The sequence below is a fragment of the Portunus trituberculatus genome, chromosome 39, assembly GCF_017591435.1.
Source record: "Portunus trituberculatus isolate SZX2019 chromosome 39, ASM1759143v1, whole genome shotgun sequence".
Lineage (NCBI taxonomy): Eukaryota > Metazoa > Arthropoda > Malacostraca > Decapoda > Portunidae > Portunus > Portunus trituberculatus.
Window position 1 is genome coordinate 18,898,509 of NC_059293.1, and position 23,789 is coordinate 18,922,297.

Sequence of the window (23,789 nt, forward strand, 5' to 3'; positions counted from 1 at the left end):
TCTCCGGATTTCTTTAGTACTCTGCAAGTGTCCTCTAAATCTCCCACTTCCTAAAATCCCAAGATAAAGATACACGTCACTGCGTAAAATCAAGGTATCAAGTAGGCGAGAGAACAGCAATACCAGTGGTGCGGAAAACTGAGCCTCACGTACTGTGCTTTGTCTACATGCCAGTGTCTGACTACCACATCTTCCTTCGCGCAATACTCGTACAGTGCAGCTTCTCACGCACCCTGCAGCGCTAGAGACGAATGAGGGGAGAGGAAGGAAAGGAAGGAGGGAGGTCAGGCGGGAAATATGTGTTATAGCATAATGTAGCCTCCCAGCACCCCAGTCTTGGCAGCTTCAACGCATGTAGGAGCGTGGCAGTATTAATTTAATGCAATCAACTTAAAGGAGAGAGAAAAGAGAGAAAAAAGTTAAATTATGTTTACCCGAAGATAACAGTGAAGGGAAGAAAATTTAATTAAGCATTTTGTGCCTCTTTCCCTTCCTTCTCTCTCTCTCTCTCTCTCTCTCTCTCTCTCTCTCTCTCTCTCTCTCTCTCTCTCTCTCTCTCTCTCTCTCTCTCTCTCTCTCTCTCTCTCTCTCTCTCTCTCTCTCTCTCTCTCTCTCTCTCTCTCTCTCTCTTTGTCTTCAACACTGTTGTTATTGTTGGTGCTGGTGGTGGTAATGTTTTCTTATTATGTTTTCCTTTTGTTGTTGTTGTTGTTGTTGTTGTTGGTGTTGGTGTTGGTGTTGATGTTGATGCTGCTACTACAAGTATTATCATCATAATAATAACTGCTACTACTACTACTACTACTGCTACTACTACTACTACTACTACTACTACTACTACTACTACTACTAGTACTACTACTACTACTACTAGCACTACTACTACTACTACTACCACCCTTGTTGCCTACTACTATTATTTTTATCATTATTATTATTATTGTTATTATTATCATTATTATTATTATTGTTATTATTATCATTATTATTATTATTATTATTATTATTATTATTATTATTATTATTATTATTATTATTATTATTATTGGTATTATTATTATTATTATCATTATTATTATTATTGTTATTATTATCATTATTATTATTATTATTATTATTATTATTATTATTATTATTATTATTATTATTATTATTATTATTATTATTATCATTATTATTATTATTATTATTATTATTATTATTATTATTATTATTATTATTATTATTATTATTATTATTATTATTATTATTATTATTATTATTATTATTATTATTATTATTATTATTATTATTATTATTATTATTATTATTATTATTATTATTATTATTATTATTATTATTATTATTATTATTATTATTATTATTATTATTATTATTATTATTATTGTTATTATTATTATTATTATTATCATTATCTATAGAAAAGATTCGCGAAAGCCTGTCCAAGAAAAAAAATGGTGCGTTTCAGGAAAGTGTAACGTCGCCTCAGTTTGTAAGGTCTTTGAAAATTGGAAGTTTGGAAGATTCACGAGGCTGGAATGGAAAGAAACCAAGGAGGAAGTGCTGTTTCTAGGCCTTGCATGTAAGAGACGAAGGCACGAATATACTGGTCAACTCTTGCATATTACAGTGGACAGAAAGGAACAAAGTATTCTGTAACTTGCTGGTAAAAAAAGAAAGAGAATTGCACTGTAAAAGTCAATGAAATATAGTCAGGGCGGCAATATTAGACCAAAATATTTTCCTAAAAGACATTTATTAAGATAGAAAATATAATGAAATGAATGTAATTTATTTTTTTTAAGAGGAAGAGTGTTGGTGGAAACCTTTACACAGCAAGGAAGCAGTTCCCAAAAATTAAAGGTTAGAGAGAAATCTCGAGAGTGATAAGAGTGCCGAGGAAGACAACACAGAGCTTACAAATTCATTGAAGATGATTAGGAAGAAATGAGGCAAGATGTCAAAATTGTCCAGAGCAGAGGAGGGTGAGTGAATGTTCTTCAAGATGTAGCAGGTGCATCAGATGCTCGGGAAGAGACAAAGTAAACCGTGAATTGTTAACGTTCATTTCTACGAATATTGCATTTTTTTTGTATCCCTAAATCTTGACTATTTGGGTATATGTATTTGCTATCATGTTGTATTTGACATGTCTCTACACCCTCATGGACGCAACGTGATCATTGTCCAGCTTTAAATTGAAAAGTAAAGAAATCGAAATTAGATTAAAAATTGGCATGCTCAGGCCGATATCCACTGATCTGGAATCGTGTATGTAAGGGTAACGCCCTTTTTTTTTATTAGGAAAGTCCATATGATATATCAGTATGAAATGTTTGAGTATCGGCAAGTATCATGAAGAGCATTGACTTCGTACACACACATGATACACAGCAGATGTTGCAAGTGTAACCCGAAGTTTGGTGCTGCTTGAAGCTTATACGTGTGTTCCATGAGCGCTTCCCATCTGCCGTGCGGCGCACAAATTAGATTAGTTCGTAAGGATGATTGTTTACTCTTAACACCATACCCGCTGGTAATGCAGCACGTATAAATGTGTTTCAGGGAGTGTGAGCACGTCATAATTTTATTAGGCTCACTGTCGGATTATCAGAACCACCCATTGGATGAAAGTGTAAAAGAGTGTTGGCCGGTCTAATATTTTGTTTAATAAGAATAAACCTCAAAGGGAAAAGTAATTGAAAGCGAAAAGAGGAAGGTGTTGTGTGGAGCGTCCCAAGGGAGGTGAAGAAATACATTATTTTATAAAAGTTGTGTTAGAAGGCGTGACAGAATATATTTCTCGCTTATTGCTGAAAACATCTATGTTAAAAACAAAATGAATATAGAATAATGGAAAGAAATGTGGCAGTTGAAATATTCACAATTGATTCTCTTCTCGTCCCAGAAAAGTTTTTTTTCTTTTAATTGGTATGAGAAGCCGCGCTTTTAGGGGTCTATGCAGAAGGGGAGGATGAAGTAGATTGTAACCCATGCTGTATTTTCCTTAGTGTAGAGTACATCTGTAAGAAAAAAAGTCTAGATAGAAAAATGTTATTCAGTGGTGAATTAGTGCGAGTAACAAGCGCACGTTTCCTCTCCCTATATGCACACTTAATTACGTAGATGAGTGTGTGTGTGTCTTTCTAGTAAAGCACTGCATCTCAAGAATCCGGAAATGTAATGCTTTTGGTAGTATTCCATCTAGTGGGACATTTTTACGCTCGTGCTCTACCTAACTATGTTACGCAACTCGAAAACAAAAGCCCAAGGAGGAGATTAATGGATTTGGGGAAGGATAATGAGGAAGGGTTGAATCCTCCTGTGTTTAATTAGTGGTGGTCCTCAGGTGCAGCAGGAGGAGGCGTTGTGAAGGCTAAGGAAAAAGGTCTTTTCTGATTTACTTCTTCATCATAAGAAGAAGAGTCTTCGTGTTTCTTCTGCATCATGATTATACTTGTATGAGAGTCCTGCATACAGACAGCTAGCTATCCACACATACAGATATTCAGTCATGTCATTATATTGGTAATTTTGATTTAAGGTGGAATTATTATTGTCTGCCATCCCTTCCATGCCGTTAGATTATGATGTTAATTTGAATTTTGTCCGTTTTCTCAGATATGTCCGTCTATCTGTCAATATAAACTTAAATTAGTATTGATATCAGTATCATGCTAATTATTTATGTGTTTATTTTTTTTTGTTTATTTATCTAGTAAATGATATGAGAAGGAAGTAAAGGATATGATAAGAAGGAACTAATTGAAGAATCCGTCATGTTGGCATTTTACGTTTCGCCCCAATAAGGCTGCGGCAGTGATCAATGAGCGTGGGGCGGGAAGGGTGCAGGGGAGACGGTTGGCTGGCAGGAAGGGTGAGTGGAGGGACACTGCAGCTCCGTTATCTGTGGTTGTCAGGCCTCAGGGTCGCTTCAGCCACCGTGGTTTGAGTAATTCTTCTTTATCTAATTAGCTATTCATGAATGTCTTTCACAGTGATCAGGATTATCCTTAATGCGAATCTTATTAAATGTTTATTGTATATGAGCGGAGGAAATATATATTTTATTTTGATTATTGCAACTTTTTCCAGGAAGCGAAACATGTTTGCAGCTATACGAAAAATTTCATAATGGTTCTCTATTTATCTACATGTGAATGAAACAAGAATTTGAGAGAGAGAGAGAGAGAGAGAGAGAGAGAGAGAGAGAGAGAGAGAGAGAGAGAGAGAGAGAGAGAGAGAGAAGCAGAACACAGATACAACATACAATATTATAAAAAAAAAAATACAGAAAGGAAAAGGAATGTAAAGTCTTCCAAAACTAAGTCCAACAACTCTGTGATGGTCGCTGTCAAATACGTGTAGTCTTAGAACTCAAATGGGGAGGTGAGCTTCCCTTCACTGGCCATATTCAGAGTTTACATTGATGTGGGAATATGAAGAATGCTTGTAGTGCATCGTGTGTGTGTGTGTGTGTGTGTGTGTGTGTGTGTGTGTGTGTGTGTGTGTGTGTGTGTGATTTTATGTATCAATTTATTTTATTTTATTTTATTGTTTTTCGGGTTAGGAGAAAGATAAGATAAAGCAGAACCACAGACCAGAAGCGCGCCGGACAAAAGGACAAATCTAGCAGCTTAAATGAACCTCGAGGACGAATTTACGAGTGGCAAGTGAGATAGAATGGACTGTGAGTGAAGAGCAGCGCTAGTGGAAAGTCTAGTTATGTGGATACGTTAAGTGAAATGATGAAAAAAAAAGAAAGAAATGGATGTATAATTAAGCCTTTTTTTTTTTAACACACACACACACACACACACACACACACACACACACACACACACACACACACACACACACACACACACACACACACACACACACACGAAATATTTCACCAGTTCTGTTATCTTTACTGTGCGCGTTCATACTTTAACATTGAGATAAGCTTTAACTGTGAATTAGTGTATAGTATGTGTATATTTTAATTTTTCTACGTGACTTAAATTTTTCGCTATATGGAGGTACTTTTTAATGATCATGGTAGCCATAGAAGCTAATCGATATCAGTGTGCATTTGTCTGTCAAGGTCCTCACACTTCGTAGTTATTTTTCTCATGTCCAATAATGTAACGTTTTCGTGCGTAAGAATTCTAATCTCAGTACTAAAATCAATCAATCCACGCTGTCCTACCTATTTCCCTCCGTCCAGACCTCCCAGTACCACTCCGATATTGATGAGGCAGAAAAAAATACGGTATCTACCAAGGCTGTTACCGTTTATTTGCAGGGGAACGTAATTTTGGGGACTTTTTCATTAAAACACTGAATCATGAGTGTTCAACTAAATGTATGTGGACAGGCCGGTATTTAGTGTGCTGTACTGATGTTCCTCTCACAAAAATGAACAAACATGATAACGAGCGTTGGTTTCCTGTATGTATTACTCTGTGTTTACCAGTGAATGTGTTTAGCAGTTGTTCCAGTGTTTTATGATACCAGCTGAGAGGACAATATCAGGAGGAAATTCTTTATGCATCATGTGTAATGTGTTGCTATGCTGTCACCCGCAGTGCATGTTTACGGTTAAATTGGATATATTTTTTGAGTTCTGTTGGAGGGATGCTGATGGGTGAAATTAAGTATCCATCCTAGCCGTGATAATCGCTTAATTAGCAAAGTTGTCCAAAGCCTACGATAGTTAAGATTAAACACAGAAACTTCGAAATAAATCTGCTAATTTACATTTTATCTTTATAAAGTAAGCGTTTATAAGAGAGGAAAGTATAATGAATCCGTATTAGAATGCATAGCGTGTTAAGTGTTGACAACTTGTGATATCTACATCTGGATTTGAATGTAGAAAACGAAACATTCACGCCACCACACATTCAGTTGTCGGCGAAGTTTCAACAGGCAGACCACAAAGCCATTATTTTTCCTTAATTTGTTGATATTTACAGCTTTTTTTTTTTTTTGCTTAAAGGTCGGTACGCAACGCAGCATCACAGTCACGTAGTCATGATGAAAATATCAACTGGTGTTATTCCCGTCAAAACAAGTTATAAAAATAGAATAAAAGAAAGGGCTAAGAGCTGGATGAACATGCCTTGAGGAAGAAGTGTCAAGGAATGGAGGTATGATTAGACCAGTTATTAACCCCTTCAGTAACCTGTCGTTTTTCATATTCGTTCTAGTTATCATTTAGAGATTTTATACAGCTTCAGAAACTTATGTGGGGGGATTGAAATAGTAAAGACTGTGGCCATTATTTTCTTTTTACCTCCAGAGGCCCTTCCTAATGCAAATAAAATCGTCTCTTCATACCCAAAAGTTATGGAAAATTTGGTCTCAGTATTGAAGGGGTTAAGGAAATGACATTGTGGAGGCCATGGCAGGAAAGTGAATATGAGGCTTATCATTAGTGAAGTTGTTTTGACCTTGAAATATTGTGACAGGGCTATCCCAGAGAGAGAGAGAGAGAGAGAGAGAGAGAGAGAGAGAGAGAGAGAGAGAGAGAGAGAGAGAGAGTCGGACCAGCAATCGATAGACGGGGAAGAGAATGCTGCGTCTCTTTTTGCGTCAGGGGAGGAGGGTTGCGACTCTGATGGGATAGCAATCCTGCTTTTGTGTGTGTGTGTGTGTGTGTGTGTGTGTGTGTGTGTGTGTGTGTGTGTGTGTGTGTGTGTGTGTGTATTTGTTTCTTCAAAAAGACAATAAATGAGCCCTTGTAAGTAAACAAGAGTTGACAAATATATTATTATTATTATTTTTACTGCTATTTTACTACTACTACTACTACTACTACTACTACTACTACTACTACTACTACTACTACTATTGTCATCATTATTATATGTTATTATTATTATTATTATTATTATTATTATTATTATTATTATTATTATTATTATTATTATTATTATTATTATTATTATTATTATTATTATTATTATCATTATTATCATCTTCCTTATCATAATTACCGTTACTGTAATTATTATGAGTAGCGTCCGATACAGCAATGGTCATTCGGTGGTTTCGTGTGAGCATTCCCGCGTTATGCCTCCGTTCTCACGCCTCACTACACCATTAACTTTCTTTTTTGTTTCTGTGGGTCACGTATTTCTCACCACTGCGGCAGTCACCTGTCAGACCAAATGGCCGTGGTTGTGCCCGAGACGTGGATGTTACCTTCACTCCAATCTGCGTGTATGAATGGATTCCGCTTCTCTAGGTTCCCTCAGGATTTCCCAAATACTCCTTAGTGTCCCCGTGAGTTCCATTTACCTTCCGTCCTCAACACGCAACAGCCCAGCCAGGGATTCATATATACATTTTTCTCCCCTCCACTCCTGCCTTGTCGTCCTTGGTATCACAGCCTTATCTCCCCTCGTCCAGATGTCAACTTAAAATCAGAACAATAGCTTGCCTCCGTCACCAATACCATTTCTCTCAATCTCCCTACCTCTCCTGGCTTACTTCCTTTTATGGGCGTTTCAGCCTGGTATACTGATGGACACACATTTTGTTTCCTCTATATGCAACCACGAATGCGTACAGTTATGCCCCTTATCAATATATCTACTGTGAACATTTCTCTTCCGACTTGTATTTGCATCTTTAAACATTTTCTTCTTCCATTAGCGAAATCCAATGATCAGATGATTAAAAGGACATGGAAACACAGCCACTGTAATATATGAAAGTAAAAGACGCTGTAACATCCTGCCCAGTTTCCATATTTACTTTTTTCCATCTATTTTCACCCATAAATGTTTATAATCTCTTGTAAGTGTGGGTATTGAGTCGGTAATAACGGTCTGGGTACTGAGTATATCAAATTCAGCTAGCACTCAGTTTAATAATCATTTCCTTCCTATCTCTTTCCATGTGACTCTTAGGTGTGGTCTTTTCCTCCAAGCGATGCTGAAAAACACTCTGATGGCAAAGACACTTCATTACCTTAGCAACTTCCATTATAGTCCGTTAAAGAAAATTAATTATCTCTTCCCAATTATTATTATTATTATTATTATTATTATTATTATTATTATTATTATTACTATTATTATTATTATTATTTCTGTTGTTGTTCTTGTTATTATTATCATTATCATCATCATAAAATTCATCATCATCATCATCATCATCATCATCATCAATGCGTCGTCATTCTTATCATAAGTATTGTTGATTTTCTGCTTCTAAATAATATACATATAGCTTTGTCTGACGCAGAATACGAAACTTACAAATTCATTAGTTCATGCTTCAAATTGGCGAGAGAAAACGGATCTATCCAAAGAGAACGACAGATATGTAAGGGTAACAAAAGTAAATATTAAAGACAAAGAAAACGACGCTTATCCTTGAATTTCCTTCTTTTCACACACACATAGTTTTCATTCTGATCACAGAGATATTAATAATATTACATATGAAAGAAGATGCAACCACTTTTACGAGAATGAGAAGCAAAACAGTGAGATTTTCTATATATATTCAATGGTGCGATTCTCAGTAGGTAGACAAAAACAAGAAAGTAATATTTACCACCAATAAATCATACTTTAGACTTTCTACGTCTCCATTATTTATAAAGCAAAATGTATGTTCATATGCTGAATCACATGTAACAATAGTACGCGTATATGTAAATGAAACGTGGCAAGCAGTCTCCGTAGAGTTTTGCAGCCGGAGAACTTGACGGTAAACAATATATACACGAATTTCAGCCATATCCATATATTCTTCGAGATCTTATCATTTTGCTCTCTCTCTCTCTCTCTCTCTCTCTCTCTCTCTCTCTCTCTCTCTCTCTCTCTCTCTCTCTCTCTCTCTCTCTCTCTCTCTCTCTCTCTCTCTCTCGATACGCATTATTTTCATCTGGTAAGGTTTTAAGATATATTCCTGACAAACAGATAAGACAGACAAACATGAATGAATATAAAAACTTTGTTAACTATTTGAAAAGAATAATACATGTATAGAGACAAATAAAGCCGTGGTACTGAAAATTTTCTAGAATTAAATGTTTAAAATATATCATTATTGATCAACACTAATGCTTTTTATTGTAGCTAAAGTATTGGCTGTAATTTTTTTTTTAACCATAGTACAATTACTCAACAAGAAATAGTATGAATTGCTATTACTGTAAATGTTTTGCTATTACTGAATGCACAAACTGGCCGGCATAGTAAATAAAGAAGTAAAGAGGAAGGGGAGCCAGTTCCTCGTGTTTGGATAGTGGGTACGGAGTTGTGTTGAAAGAGGCGAGGGAAGCGGGAGGGACAAGGTGGCCGCTCTAACTTTGAGCTTTTGAGAAAATATAAGATAAAAACACTTAGAGAATAGCGAGGCCACGTCTGTCCTTCGTTTTACTTGCAAATGTGTGTGTGTGTGTGTGTGTGTGTGTGTGTGTGTGTGTGTGTGTGTGTGTGTGTGTGTGTGTGTGTGTGTGTGTGTGTGTGTGTGTGTGTGTGTGTGTGTGTGTGTGTGTGTGTGTGTGTGTGTGTGTGTGTGTGTGTGTGTGTGTGTGTGTGTGTGTGTGTGTGTGTGTGTGTGTGTGTGTGTGTGTGTGTGTGTGTGTGTGTGTGTGTGTGTGTGTGTGTGTGTGTGTGTGTGTGTGCATGTTTGCGTGCGAGCGTGTTTGTGCCTGTCTGTCTGTATGCATATGTAAGCCGCATGGGCCAATAAGCTCTACAACTCAGTGACGCTTTGGAGCTGTTCATTGAAATTGTCTCGATAAAACCAGTAGGGAAGAGAATTTCTAGATCTTTTACCCCACAAAATTTTACCGCTCTAAAAAGATTGCTGCAAAGACAATGCATCCTAAACGGAAACTCAATTATTATCTAGTGATCGTGCTTGATAAATTAGGAAAAGGTTCTGTAAATAGTTTAATTCCAACCTTTTACAAGAATAGAAGAAGTGTCACGTGAAAAAGAAAGAAACAATGCATCCGGTCAAAGTGAACTGGAGAATTGTATATATGTAGAAGGGAGGCAGACGGAATGTTTCAGACAGACTATTACTGAACGTTGCAGGGAACCAGTGTCGTAAAATCAGTCGGAACTCCAGTACTAGCTGTGTTGAGAGCAGTTATATTCTGTCTAACATTTTTTATTATTCTTCATGGTTGCACAGCCCCCTCCTGTTAAATATAGCGCGTACATTATGACATTAACAGCATAAAAAATAACTCTTGGCTGTGCGTGGTGTTGATGTTATACTATTTTCTTCGTTTTAGATTATCAAATATGTGTGTGTGTGTGTGTGTGTGTGTGTGTGTGTGTGTGTGTGTGTGTGTGTGTGTGTGTGTGTGTGTGGTAGTGCGAATATATTTATCTGATAAAAAATCTAAAACTCAATTTTCTTTTATAGTCAGTTTTTGCTTTGAAACTTCATAATTCCTGGCCGTAGTTTCTATTTTTTGCGAATCATGACAAGCAAAATGTTACGTAGGAAATGTAAGAGAAAGAAAGAAAAATATCTCCTTCATGTATTTCTCATGACGACAAAATAAAAAAAGAAATATATTGTCAGTCAGGTTTCTTGTCTTGTCACAGAGGAGGCATGGGTTGTTCACCTTGAAGCCTGTGCTGAAGGAGGGCTGGAAAGGAAGCCTCAATTCTGCACTGCTAATTAATAATGGGAACGAGGGAGTATTATGTTAGTGTAAAAAATGTTCGCTACTTAAGGATAAAGGTTCTTAATGAAAAAAAAAAATAACGTTGCACTCATAAAGCAGATCTTGGAAATAAAAATAGAATATCGAAAGTACTTATTGCGTCACTATTGTAGTTTTAGCAGCAAAAATGTATCACTTACTCAATATGAAAATGAGTACATAAAAATTCATACTTATATAGATTTTATTTTTTTTTCTAAATTTGCTGTTTTCCTAATAAACGATATTACATTCTCCGCAAATCCTAAAAAAAACAAGACACCAGCACCAAGATTATTATTTGTATCCGTTGGTAGAAAACGTTTAATATTCGATTAGGAATTGGTATTGTCAGGAAAGGAATACATCTTACCAGACCGCCAGAATGCCCAGATAAGATAGCACAGCGAGAAACATTATTCGTCTTACTCTTGGTACGATACATACAGTTCTGACGTACTATCACTCACCGAAAAAGATACATATGTACCCTACATGGGGGACAAAAGATCTGAAGTCTAAACTACTCCAACACACACACACACACACACACACACACACACACACACACACACACACACACACACACACACACACACACACACACACACACACACACACACACACACACACACACAGTAGATTTGTTGAGAATAATGCTATGAGAATGGAGAATGTAATCGTATAAGACTGTAAAGTTTATTTTTACAATTTTTATGACTAGTACTAACTTTTATAGCGATGTTGAAATTGTAGACAGTAATAATCGGCGCAAAAGTTAGGTATATTTTGTTTAATGCATTTACCGAGGGTCGTTCGATAAAAGAAGCAAAGGAGAGAGAGAGAGAGAGAGAGAGAGAGAGAGAGAGAGAGAGAGAGAGAGAGAGAGAGAGAGAGAGAGAGAGAGAGAGAGAGAGAGTTCAACAATAGGAGTGTACTGGAGGGCCGAAAGTGTTGTACAAGTACGAAGAGAACAGTTACAATAGTATCTGAACCTAACTTTTCCAACAACTCCATACCACTACAGTACCTTCAACTTTGCTGCAACATTCATCTCTAATTAAATGCAGGTATTGTTCAAGGACTGTGCGCCAATGATAATACTCAACTTGTTACTTCTCTTTTAGACAATCGATAATGAAATCTGTGAATAACGAAGTATTTTTCCTACTTTCTTGTTTTACTTTTAAGCCTTAGCAAAGGAAACAGTCGTGATTACCATCTAAAAGACTATATGTTCATCACTTTTACTTTCCTTCTCGTAATACACACACACACACACACACACACACACACACACACACACACACACACACACACACACACACACACACACACACACACACACACACACACACACACACACACACACACACACACACACACACACACACACACACACACACCTTCAAGTTAAGAGGGTAAAGCGTATGCAAAAGGAAGGCACAGGAACATCTGTAAACAGGCCACTTCCAGGAGAATAACTGCTTCAAGTAGGCGGGTATGCAAAGGGAATTCCAAGCACACAGGCACACACTCACACACACACACACACACACACACACACACACACACACACACACACACACACACACACACACACACACACACACATAAAAAACCCACTTGGATTTATGTGTATGAAGCATTTGTCTCAGCCTCTTTACACACACACACACACACACACACACACACACACACACACACACACACACACACACACACACACACACACACACACACACACACACACACACACACACACACACACACACACACACACAATACAGGAAAGTTTGTATGAAGTATTTCTAGACATATTTTGTATTTTTAACTTCAATTTTAAACCCTAGTAACACATGCGGTACAAAGGAAAAAAATATCTAGCTTAAAAAATAATAAATTACATGCTTTCGTTGAGAGAGAGAGAGAGAGAGAGAGAGAGAGAGAGAGAGAGAGAGAGAGAGAGAGAGAGAGAGAGAGAGAGGCTAATGAAAATACCAGATTTCATACACATGTAGTCCTGTTATAAATTGCAATTCTTTCTGTTTTCATCATGTCACCCATTAAGACCGCCACGCTCAGGCAAACACAACGCCCCAAAACAACATACAAAACACCACTTTGTTATCGTTAGTTTTTCCATAACGTGTGTGCTTTCCCTGTTGTTGTTCTTGAAAAGTACATCACGTTTTTACTTGCATTTCGTGAAACTTAATCCCTTCATTACTGGGACACATTTTTACCTTAAGATTTGTGTATGATTAGGTAATTTTATTGGCATTAGAGAGGGTCTATTGAGGTAAGAAGATTAATGGCCACAGTATTCACCATTTTTAATCCCCACATTAGTTTCTGAAGTTGTATAATATCACAAATAATAAGCAGAATGAATATGGAAACGCGTCATGCTACTGAAGAGATTAATTCTATTGTGGGCTTTGGTGTTTTAAATTCCTTACTTTCATAAAAAGAAAATGTGTTTGGAAAATTGATAATGAGCGGAACTCATCAGTAAAAGTACAATATGTAAATGAATACCATGTTGTTGCTGCAATAGAGGTTGAAAGAATATTTTCACTTGACTTTTACGTTTGCTCCTGTGAAAATCTTCCAGTCTTTGTATTTTTCAGTTCCATTAATAAATACTGAATTTATTTCGTATATTTACATTTTGCACGGATATCAGATTTGCAGTAGTTGGTGCCAGGTGTTTTGTTTCTCCTCTTTACTATCTGCTTTGCACATAAGAATCTTTACAATGCTCTCACCTTTCTTCCTGCATTATTTTCTCCCTTCACTGCTGGCTTTTTATGTCCATCTTGTTTACTTATCTTCCTCCTTTGCAACAGTTCTTTGTATTCTTTCTATCCATTCTCTTTTATTTATAATTTTGTCTGTCTGTCTGTCTTTTTTCTTGTCAGTCCGCTTGGTTGGCCGTCTATCTGCCTGCCTATTTAGTTTTCATTTGCCCGTCCGTCTCTCTCTCTCTCTCTCTCTCTCTCTCTCTCTCTCTCTCTCTCTCTCAAGTTGAATGATCCGGGAAAAACACAGTAACAATGTAATCCCAGTGGGCGGGCGTGACCTACCGTTGGTGAGCTGCTCGCCCAAGGGAATGAGGAGAGGCACCAGCACGTTGACCGCCATGCCGCACCTGGTGGGGAGAGAAAAATAGATCAGCGGTGTGTCCTGCCGCAATAACAGAAATAGTTATAACACCGGTGGTGGAAGTAGTGGTCACAGTAGTAGCAATAGTAGTAGGAGAGGAAGCGGCAGCATGAGCAGCAAGAGCAGTAGTTGTAGTAGTGATAGAAGTAGTAGTAGTAGTAACGGTAATTCCGATCATGACCTTTCCTTCCATTAATGGAGAGACATTTACCAATAAATCGTCTACATAATTAAAACGTCACATGATCGTCCTATGCAAAAGTAAGAAAAAACACTAAATCAAATTTAAATTAACGTATCGAGATAATCATTAGAGCTAATTATAAAAGTCGCAAAAGTCACAAACCTGCCACTTTTTCACGTCCCTTGGGATAAATTATTACACCATCTGGCGCCGAGCCCAGAACTCAGCCATATGTTATGCTGTGACAAAATATGATATTCAGGAAGAGTTATTAGTCCCATTAATTATGTTGGTGCGATAATCCTATTAACCTGGCCTTCTTTCACCTTTCTCTCCTTATTACACATCTCAAATGGGATTTTTTACGCCCTCTCTCTCTCTCTCTCTCTCTCTCTCTCTCTCTCTCTCTCTCTCTCTCTCTCTCTCTCTCTCGTTTCCCTGTCTTTTCCTTTATATACTCCTTGTTCTTATCACGATATCTACTTTCCAACGACCCAACCTTTTACCTTCCATTAACCAGCAGAACATGTCCCTTTCATTACTCACACACCCTTTACACGCCTACAGTACTTGTCCTCACACTGATCGCTATCAAGGAAACAAGACACTAGGGATTGAGGCGATATCATTTGTTTGTCCCTCTTATGTAACTGACACCGCCACCACCACTAACTACGTGCTCATATTCCTGCTCACCAGCACCGCCACACTACATATTCCTGTGTCTCTCAGAATGTTCCGGGAGACAGCTAGGCGTGTGCACTTTAAACTATATAACACTGAGTGAAGAGGAAAATTTATTGACTGTCACTGAGTTATGCTGGATATTTCGTTGTTGTAGTAGTTGTTGTTGGTGATGGTGGTAGTTTGAGTGTGTGTGTGTGTGTGTGTGTGTGTGTGTGTGTGTGTGTGTGTGTGTGTGTGTGTGTGTGTGTGTGTGTTAACCTTTTTGTTTTTAGCGAGAAAAAGTTGGTTAGTGATGATGACGGTAAGACACTAATGAGGAGGAGAAGGAGCAGAGTAACGAAGACAGGACCAGACTATATATGGACAAAAGGAGACGGTGACTGCGAGGTGGAGAATGTCAGAAGGGTAAAGGGAAGCAACTCTCCTAATGAGCATTGTCATTTCTATGGAACAAGGGCTCGAGGATTTGAAGAGAGTGAGGTGGCAGACACAGACTAGTATTTATCCGTTCCTCACTGTCACCCACATGACTTAACTGGCGCAGTAAACAAGCTCACAGCACGACAAAAATATAACTTTTAGCTCCCCAACAAATTAATTTCCTCAGGCCATTCGTTTTTCCTTATAAAATTCTGGGGAAATTACGTTTGCATTTTCTAAACTGAAATAAGTAATTATTTTGTTTGAAAACTTTAAAAATAAACTGAGAGATAAAAAAAAAATAACTGTGTGTGTGTGTGTGTGTGTGTGTGTGTGTGTGTGTGTGTGTGTGTGTGAAGTCGGAAATGGAATTCATCTATTCTGTAATATTCAACTTTTTCCGTGCGCTCTTCCCTTTCCCTCCCATTCCCTTATCGCACCCTCGCCCAAATCACTCCCCAGCTGTCAACGCCCCATCCCCCTTCACGCCTCAGTGCATTAGATAAGCAAGTAAGCAATGACCCCGCCTGCCAGTTTGCCAGTTTACTATGTTTTTTCATAGAGTTGAAATATAGGAAGACTCCATATTTGTGTACATCAAGAGATACACACACACACACACACACACACACACACACACACACACACACACACACACACACACACACACACACACACACACACACACACACACACACACACACACACACACACACATGATCATGCAACATTAGCCCATTCAATACCGGGAAGCATTTTTACCTTGACTTTTGGGTGCGATTAAACGATTTTATTTACATTAGGAAGGATCTATGAAGGTCTAAAGAATAATAGCCATAATCGTCACTATTTTAATCCCACACATAAGTTTCTGAACCTGTATAAAATCACCAAATAGTAACCAGGATGAATATGGAAGCGCGTCATGGTATTGAAGGAGTTAAGTTATTTTTCTCGGAATGTATCACACATCTCGTTTGATAGTAGGAGCCATAAGGACATTGATGATTTATGAGGCACTGTAACTTGATAGACATGACAGAATAACAAACTATAGTAAGAAAATTGACAGGAAGGTAGTTATTTAGGTATAAGGTGTAATGTTATGCGTAAATGGAAATACAAAACAGTGAGGCAGACAGGTAGACGGACAGACCAACCAGAATGCAACTAATATATAAAAATGAAATGAAATGCATTACGTTTTAGTTTTTAGACTGGGCTCGGACGCATTTGTAAAGATATTACAATGTTTTGCATATCTCTTATTACATTAAATTGTGGCCTTTGATGTTGAGATATGCGTGTTTATGTACGTGTGTGTGTGTGTGTGTGTGTGTGTGTGTGTGTGTGTGTGTGTGTGTGTGTGTGTGTGTGTGTGTGTGTGTGTGTGTGTGTGTGTGTGTGTGTGTCTTTGTCTTTGTCTTTGTCTTCTTTTTCCTCCTCCTCCTCCTCCTCCTCCTCCTCCTTCTCCTCCATCTGTTCCTCTTTCTTCATCTCCTCCACCTTCCTTTCTGCTTACCTTATACCCAATTCCTCCTCCTCCTCCTTCTCCTTCTCCTCTATCCTTCCTTGTGCCTTCTTTATCCCCACCTCTTCTTCGTCCTTCCTCCTTTTCCTACTCTTCCGCCTCCTCCTCGTCTTCCTTTCCGCCTCATCTCCCAGCATGCATTATCTTCCCTCCACTCGCACATATCTTAAGATAAAACATCCTCACATTACCCTGAAGGTCCCTTAATCTCCCTGCCGCGCGGCCTCAACGCTCCGCCGCCTCCTTTCCCGAGTTCACTTCATTTTATTCTTCTCCCTGTCACCAAACGCTTCCTCCAGGCCTGAATGGTATATAATTATCTTCTATCCCCAATGTATTCTATTTTTTTATTATCTTATTTTTCTGTTTCTGGTGTGAAATTGTGATGAGTTTCTGTGATGAGGAGGTTGTTCATATGTGTGTACGTGAGAGAGAGAGAGAGAGAGAGAGAGAGAGAGAGAGAGAGAGAGAGAGAGAGAGAGAGAGAGATGGTAGAATGCATAAGCGAGGATATTTATTGTGGCAGTTTAATCATCACAACGCCGTCGCTCTTCACTGGCGGGCAAGACGGCAGCCCCAGTCTGGCAACTTCTGCTATCCATCAAGAAAGGCGGCCCAGAGAGCATGGCCGCCAATTCACTCACTTTGGCGTGAAGGGAGCTGTCTCGTGCGGGCCTTGGGAGATGCGGGTGTGGCCAGAATGTCGATAATCTGGAGCAAAGAGGCAGTTCTGGATCCGTGGTTTGTTATTGAAATAGAGTAGCGATGGAATTCAATGAAGTGAGGTAAAATGGAAGTCCTCTTATACGCTGATGTTAAGCACATATACCCACAAACACACACACACACACAAACAAACACACACACACACACACACACACACACACACACACACACACACACACACCTTCGACATCTACAGTATGTTATGCCACTCTGCTCTTCCTTTATGCATCACAGCAGCCCAAGTTACCTCAGTTTCTCAACCAGTTACTTCCGGGTCGTGGTCTTGTCTAGCCGTGCGTGTGAGCGATGCATCCTTCAGCGCAGCCCGGAAGTCATCGTGTGTATGAGTAAAAACATTATTTGGACGACAAGTAGTTTATTAACGTAGTATTTTAATATTTAATTAACTGAATTTTCCTCCGTTTACTTGCTCTTAACTAGGAGAGAGAGAGAGAGAGAGAGAGAGAGAGAGAGAGAGAGAGAGAGAGAGAGAGAGAGAGAGAGAGAGAAAGAGAGAGAGACTTTAACTTGTCCATTTCTCCGTAACAAAATTGTTCTTGTATGTGTCTTCGTGCAGCTTTGTTGTCGTTGTTTCCGTGTCAGTACTCTCTGGACTTTGTGATGGAGAGAGGTAGCGTGAAACAGAAGAGAACAAGAGAAAGGTGTCAACTTACTTCACGACACTAATATACTCTCTCAGCTGCACGGTTCTCGTAACTTCATCAAAACTTCTACAGTACGCTTTCTTGCCTCCCTCTTATCTTGTTCTTCGTCGCTGGACTGTTTTGCTAAACCTTAACATTGTTATTTGCCTCTTCAAACCATCATTATTTATACATACTACTGCTTCATGATGCACCAAGTCTGGAGAGAAAGTATATTATAATAAATTATAATAGCTTTAAAGAAAATGTAAACTGATTATCGTCTTTTCATTCATCACATGAATTTTTCTTTATAAAATGCGGGATTGTTATTATTCTTAAGCAAAAGAAAAGAAATAAATAGATACATCGAGCAATTCTAATATATGTGAAATAAATGAGATGAATTACGGAATAATGAGAGAAAACAGTGAAAAACAGGTAGGAAAATGTATTGACGATAAAATATTCACGAGATAATATTGACAAGTTTGATTGCTTATTGTGATTTCCATTAGAGTAGCAATAGTAGTAGTAGTAATAGTAATAGTAGTAGTCATAGTAGTATGAGCATATTACTTTAAATAGTACTAACTATTGAGTTCTTGTCACAAACGCAATGGTGTTTTAAGTACTCCTCAAATTATGAACAGTTTGCAGAATAATATTACTTTACAGTACGTTTAGGACAGAAAAGCCAAGTCCGTTTTTCTCACTGAGTTGCTGCAGTTAATGGAGCTCGTGACCTGCATTTCAGGGATGCAGACCTTCTAATTTGCTCCTCGCAACACAATTCACAATGTGGATGGAGATCGCTTGAAATAAGTAATAGCAGCAAAAGAAGAGAAAGAAAACAGGAACATGAGTAAGTGCAATGAAACTCTGACAAAAAAGAAAAGAATTAATTAATTAAAATAGATACCGGAAATTATATAACAAGGAAACCGTAAATGTTGTAGATACAGAATATATATTGTTTGTTTTGTCAGAAACTGAGGGAAAAAGAAAGGACAAATGGGGACAAAAACTGAGTAGCGAAGGAGCGCCCCTGTCAGGACCTTCGACGTCCCTTGAATGAGAGGTATTGGCTTCTCTTTCCCGTCACGTTTGTATCTCCACGCCTCAGAGCATCAGGTCATCCACCCGTCTTGAAGGTGGACGTGAACTTCCAGGAAACAACAGTAGCAGTCCCACAGGCAAAGGACTGGCGTAGGACTGTGTCTGTGGGTCCAGGAGTCGGCATGACAAGGTTAGGATTCGTTAAGAGGATGTGTATGGGCTGAATATTGGATGACTGGCTTGGCATTGGGGAAGGGTAGTGTGTTATAGGATGGCTAACAAAGTGATGAAGTTTGAATGTCTTTCCTTGTGATTCCTACGTTTATGAGGTTTGAGTGTCTTCCCTTGTGATTCCTACGTTTTGAAGTCCAAATTCGAGGAGGTTTATTATTTCGGCTTAGTTTTGCAGTACGAATGAAACACAATAAACATGAATAGAGAAAACGAAAAGACTAGAACGTCCTTTAGTATTTCCTCATGAAGTCAGTATTAATATATAGAGTATCTGAATTACACTGAGTGAGAACTTGATCAAACATGTGACACAGTAGCCGCGGATTATTTGCAGTATAGCGTAACGGTGGCTGGTGTACTCGTAATGTCATAACTTACTCATTCGATTATCTTGTCGCAATAACGTAATGGGTCACAGTACAGACGGTGCCATTACGCTATAACGCTATATTGGCCCAATCATTTTCCACTTACTTCTGCCACGCACTCACTCAAACACACACACACACACACACACACACACACACACACACACACACACACACACACACACACACAGAGAGAGAGAGAGAGAGAGAGAGAGAGAGAGAGAGAGAGAGAGAGAGAGAGAGAGAGAGAGAGAGAGAGAGAGAGAGAGAGAGAGAGAGAGAGAGAGGGAAGGGAGAACGTGCTTAACTGAGTGGCAATTCGTTGGATACATAACTAGTATAATAATTGCATACATATATGTACTAATAGCAATTAGACTAATTTTGGAGGTTCACATCTTGATTTTACACAAAACTTCATTATTTGTAGTAAATGTATCAGGATTTTGTAGAGGATGTTTATAATTCATTGTACTTTTCTTTACTGCCACAACCGTAGTAGTGCACCTTTGCTCGGCTCAGTATTCTTTTCCATTGCCAGAACCACTCTTTGGGCCACTTAGTTTCCATGTTATTGCCTTTTCCAGAGTGCGATGGGTCAAAGGCTACTCGTCTCATTAATTTACTGATTGCCTCTATTTCCTGACTTTGCTGCGATCCTTTACACCTTTTTTTCTTCTCTAACTCGTAACATTATTTGTGTGGTGAATTTAGTACTGCAGCAAATTAGAAATATGTTACTCTATGTTCATGTAAATTCTGCACTTTTTATCTGCAATGCGTTGGGTCAACTCTGCCTGTAATGTAGGGATGAATGTGAAGATGAGAGAGAGAGAGAGAGAGAGAGAGAGAGAGAGAGAGAGAGAGAGAGAGAGAGAGAGAGAGAGAGAGAGAGAGAGAGAGAGAGAGAGAGAGAGAGTACAATAATTGAATTTCATAAACTTGTTGATTTAAAAGACCACTTGAGACAGCAGACTTTATTTTCTTCACAGAACCTAACTGGAGACATGGACGGAAAATGGAAAGGATTGTTTCTCATCATCCTCTTACCGACCGGAGAAAAAGGTGAGTACAATATTCCTTGTTTATTAAAATGAAAAAAAAAAAAAATACATACAGAAGTTATTTGACAGAGCAAGTTACAACGCTCACCAGCAGACTTGAATTAGGCCCACCACGAGACGCTGAGCAAGGCTGTACTGGGCTCCACCTGGACTTGACGGCTGGTCTTACCTGTAATCATTTGTTTCGCACAGAATTTTTTTCACCTCAGTTCTTTATCGGTTTTCGCTCAGGACAACTCATGCAGTAAACCCATTTACCTTTTGTGGATCATTCTTCACATTATAAATAGTTTGGATAACGGAAGAAAAAAAAGAATGCCAATAGTTTGCCATTTATTTTACTAGACAGCAGAAAAAAATATAGTTTTTGTATGACATTTGAATGTTACGAGAACAATAGAAGTAGTAAATGATGACTTATGATGAGAGGAAAAACAAAGAGCTTGGATGGATATAGTGGGGCACGTGTTAGCGTGTTGGTTCACAAAGAATAATATTCATTATGGCAATGGATGTAGTGATCACAATACTTTTTTTCAAAGAGCTTACTTTGGGTTATTTTTGTACCTCTACACAATCTCTCCTACTAATTGTTTTCAAAACATTTTAGTCACAAAACACTTTACACCCCCACGTTTTTTAGGGTACAAAATACAAAATATAAATAGTGTCGTGTAAATGGGTACAGACAGATAATTTGACGATCGCATCGCTCTCTATAGTGTTGCAGCCAATTTCATGTCTGGCATCAGTAAGAGGAGGAAAGCTGGAGTCTCATAGCTCTATTTGATACTACTGCCTAAAGAGAGCAAGATTAGAGGTGTGATGGCGGTTAGTGGGGCTGTCCGTGACCCAACAGAAGTGGACCGAGCTATACAAGGAAGCGTAGAGCGTGACATGAATGGTTCGTGATTGGATGTGTGCACCATTTCATTGGATGATCTCTTCCCCTTTGAGGCTTTGAGACTGGTTTAGCTTATCTCGTGTTCCCTTCGTCCTTGCAACCACATTACTCTCCTATTGTTTACATGCGTGGTAAATACGCTGATGATTACAGTGGTGTGGAGGTTGTGATGACGATGATAGTGATACAAATGATGATAAGGATACATATAGGAAGAAAAAGAAAACACCAGTAAATACATTAACGTTTACTGATAAATATTACTCTACTTGAAACCAAAAATGAAGTTCTAAAGTTTAGATTATAGATAAACAATGAAACAGTCTGCTTTATGTTTTGAGCTCTCTCTCTCTCTCTCTCTCTCTCTCTCTCTCTCTCTCTCTCTCTCTCTCTCTCTCTCTCTCTCTCTCTCTCTCTCTCTCTCTCTCTCTCTCTCTCTCTCTCTCTCTCTCTCATACACTCTTATATTTTCAGATAATATTTTGAGCGCATAATTCAGTGTCAGAATCTCCGTGCTTTTATGACGCTTTTCCTCGGGCGGAGTTTATAGGAAAATGATTCATCTTCTTGTATGTCTTGCGTTTGTTGACGAGATTAAGTTCTGGTTTATTATTAAAATATTGCACCCTCATTGAATGCTCCTTCCGACGGTAAGATAAAAAGCGAAATAATTGCTGATGACATAAGGATTCGGATATTACGAAGGGGAGAAGAGAAAGACGGGTAGGATAAGCGTGAAAATAAAAGACAAGAAAGAATGCGATTTTTAGAAGTGCTGGAGTGGAGAAAATGTTCGTAAGGAGAAAAAGAGAAGCACGGGGGAAATAATATAAATGCGTGGAATTTGTGAACAAAGGAGAGGTGAGATAGATAAAAAGACATACAGAAAGATACGTAGGTAGGTAGGCAATTTTAGCTGAAAACCTTCCTCATTCTTGTAAAGGGTCATACTTTCAAGGGCACAGGCCGCAAGGTTTCAGCCTCTCCTAATACGGCCATTCAGTCAACTAGTAATGCAGCAGTAGCAGACACAAACATGTTATCTCGTGCATCTTCTCATAATTTTGTACGAAAACATAGAGGAAGACAGAATAGGGTGAGACCAGGAGGTTTTAATTGTGGCGAGTTTAACCACCAACAGGCACAGTGCCGTTTTGATTTCAAACTGAGATGCCAGTCATGTAAACAGCTAGGACACAAAAATCGAGTATGTCAACATTATAATACATACTAGGAAGTAGGCGACGAAGATAATGCCGATAGTTCTAGCACTGCAAGGTTGAAGGATTTCCTGACTATCGAACATATTAACGCACAAAGTATACTAGGAAATATGCCAGAACTAGAATTGTTGATAGAGGAAAGAGATCCCTATGTACTGTGTGTCTGCGAGACGTGGCTCCTTCCTGAAACACCTGATGAATTTGTTAATCTTAAGGGCTATAATATTTACAGATGTGATAAAGGACGTGGTGGGGGAGTCTGCTTATATGTGAAGAATGTTTTTAATGTCACTCCTATTCATAGGAACATTTGTAAACCTGCCGGTGTAGAGGATGTGTGGGTGACGGTGCAATGCCGAAAGTTGCCATCTATCATTGTCGGCTGTCTGTACCGCCACCCAAAGGCAACCATTGAAACATTTGAGTACATCCATGACATTTTTAGATCGATGTGGTTAACTAATAAGAATTTTTATATGTTAGGGGATTTTAATGATGATTTTTTTGTCTGTTAACAGTAATCTTAAGAATATTTTAGCTAGTACTAAGTTGTCTCAGGTAATTGAAAAGCCAACTAGAATAACTTCTCATAGTGCCACCTTACTGGATGTCATAATCACCAACAATTCTGAATCCATATTTAATTCAGAAGTTGTTCCATGTCCTATTGCTGATCACGATTTAGTAACAGCTATGATAAACTTACGCAAGCCCAAACATCAACCCGCAGCAACCAAGACCATTCGTCACTTGGTTAGCTACTCCTCAGCCTCTTTTCTTAGTTTGTTAGATAATGAAAGTCATACATTGCAACAAATATTTCAAACAGACAATGTAAATAAACAAGTATCTATCTTCACTGACACCTTTCAGCGATGCTTAAATGCATGTGCTCCATTTGT

The 23,789-nt window shown here is 38.3% G+C and overlaps 1 protein-coding gene across 2 annotated transcripts in view; it reads right to left on the reverse strand.

Annotated features, from left to right (window-relative positions):
- Positions 1 to 23,789, reverse strand: part of LOC123515436 (putative neural-cadherin 2) — a 185,140-nt gene that overhangs the window by 103,097 nt on the left and 58,254 nt on the right. For both annotated transcript variants that reach the window (XM_045274001.1, XM_045274000.1), the window contains exon 2: positions 13,765 to 13,829. In XM_045274001.1, the coding sequence (XP_045129936.1) occupies positions 13,765 to 13,822 (58 nt within the window). In that variant the 5' untranslated portion in view covers positions 13,823 to 13,829. The remainder of the gene's footprint in view (positions 1 to 13,764; positions 13,830 to 23,789) is intronic.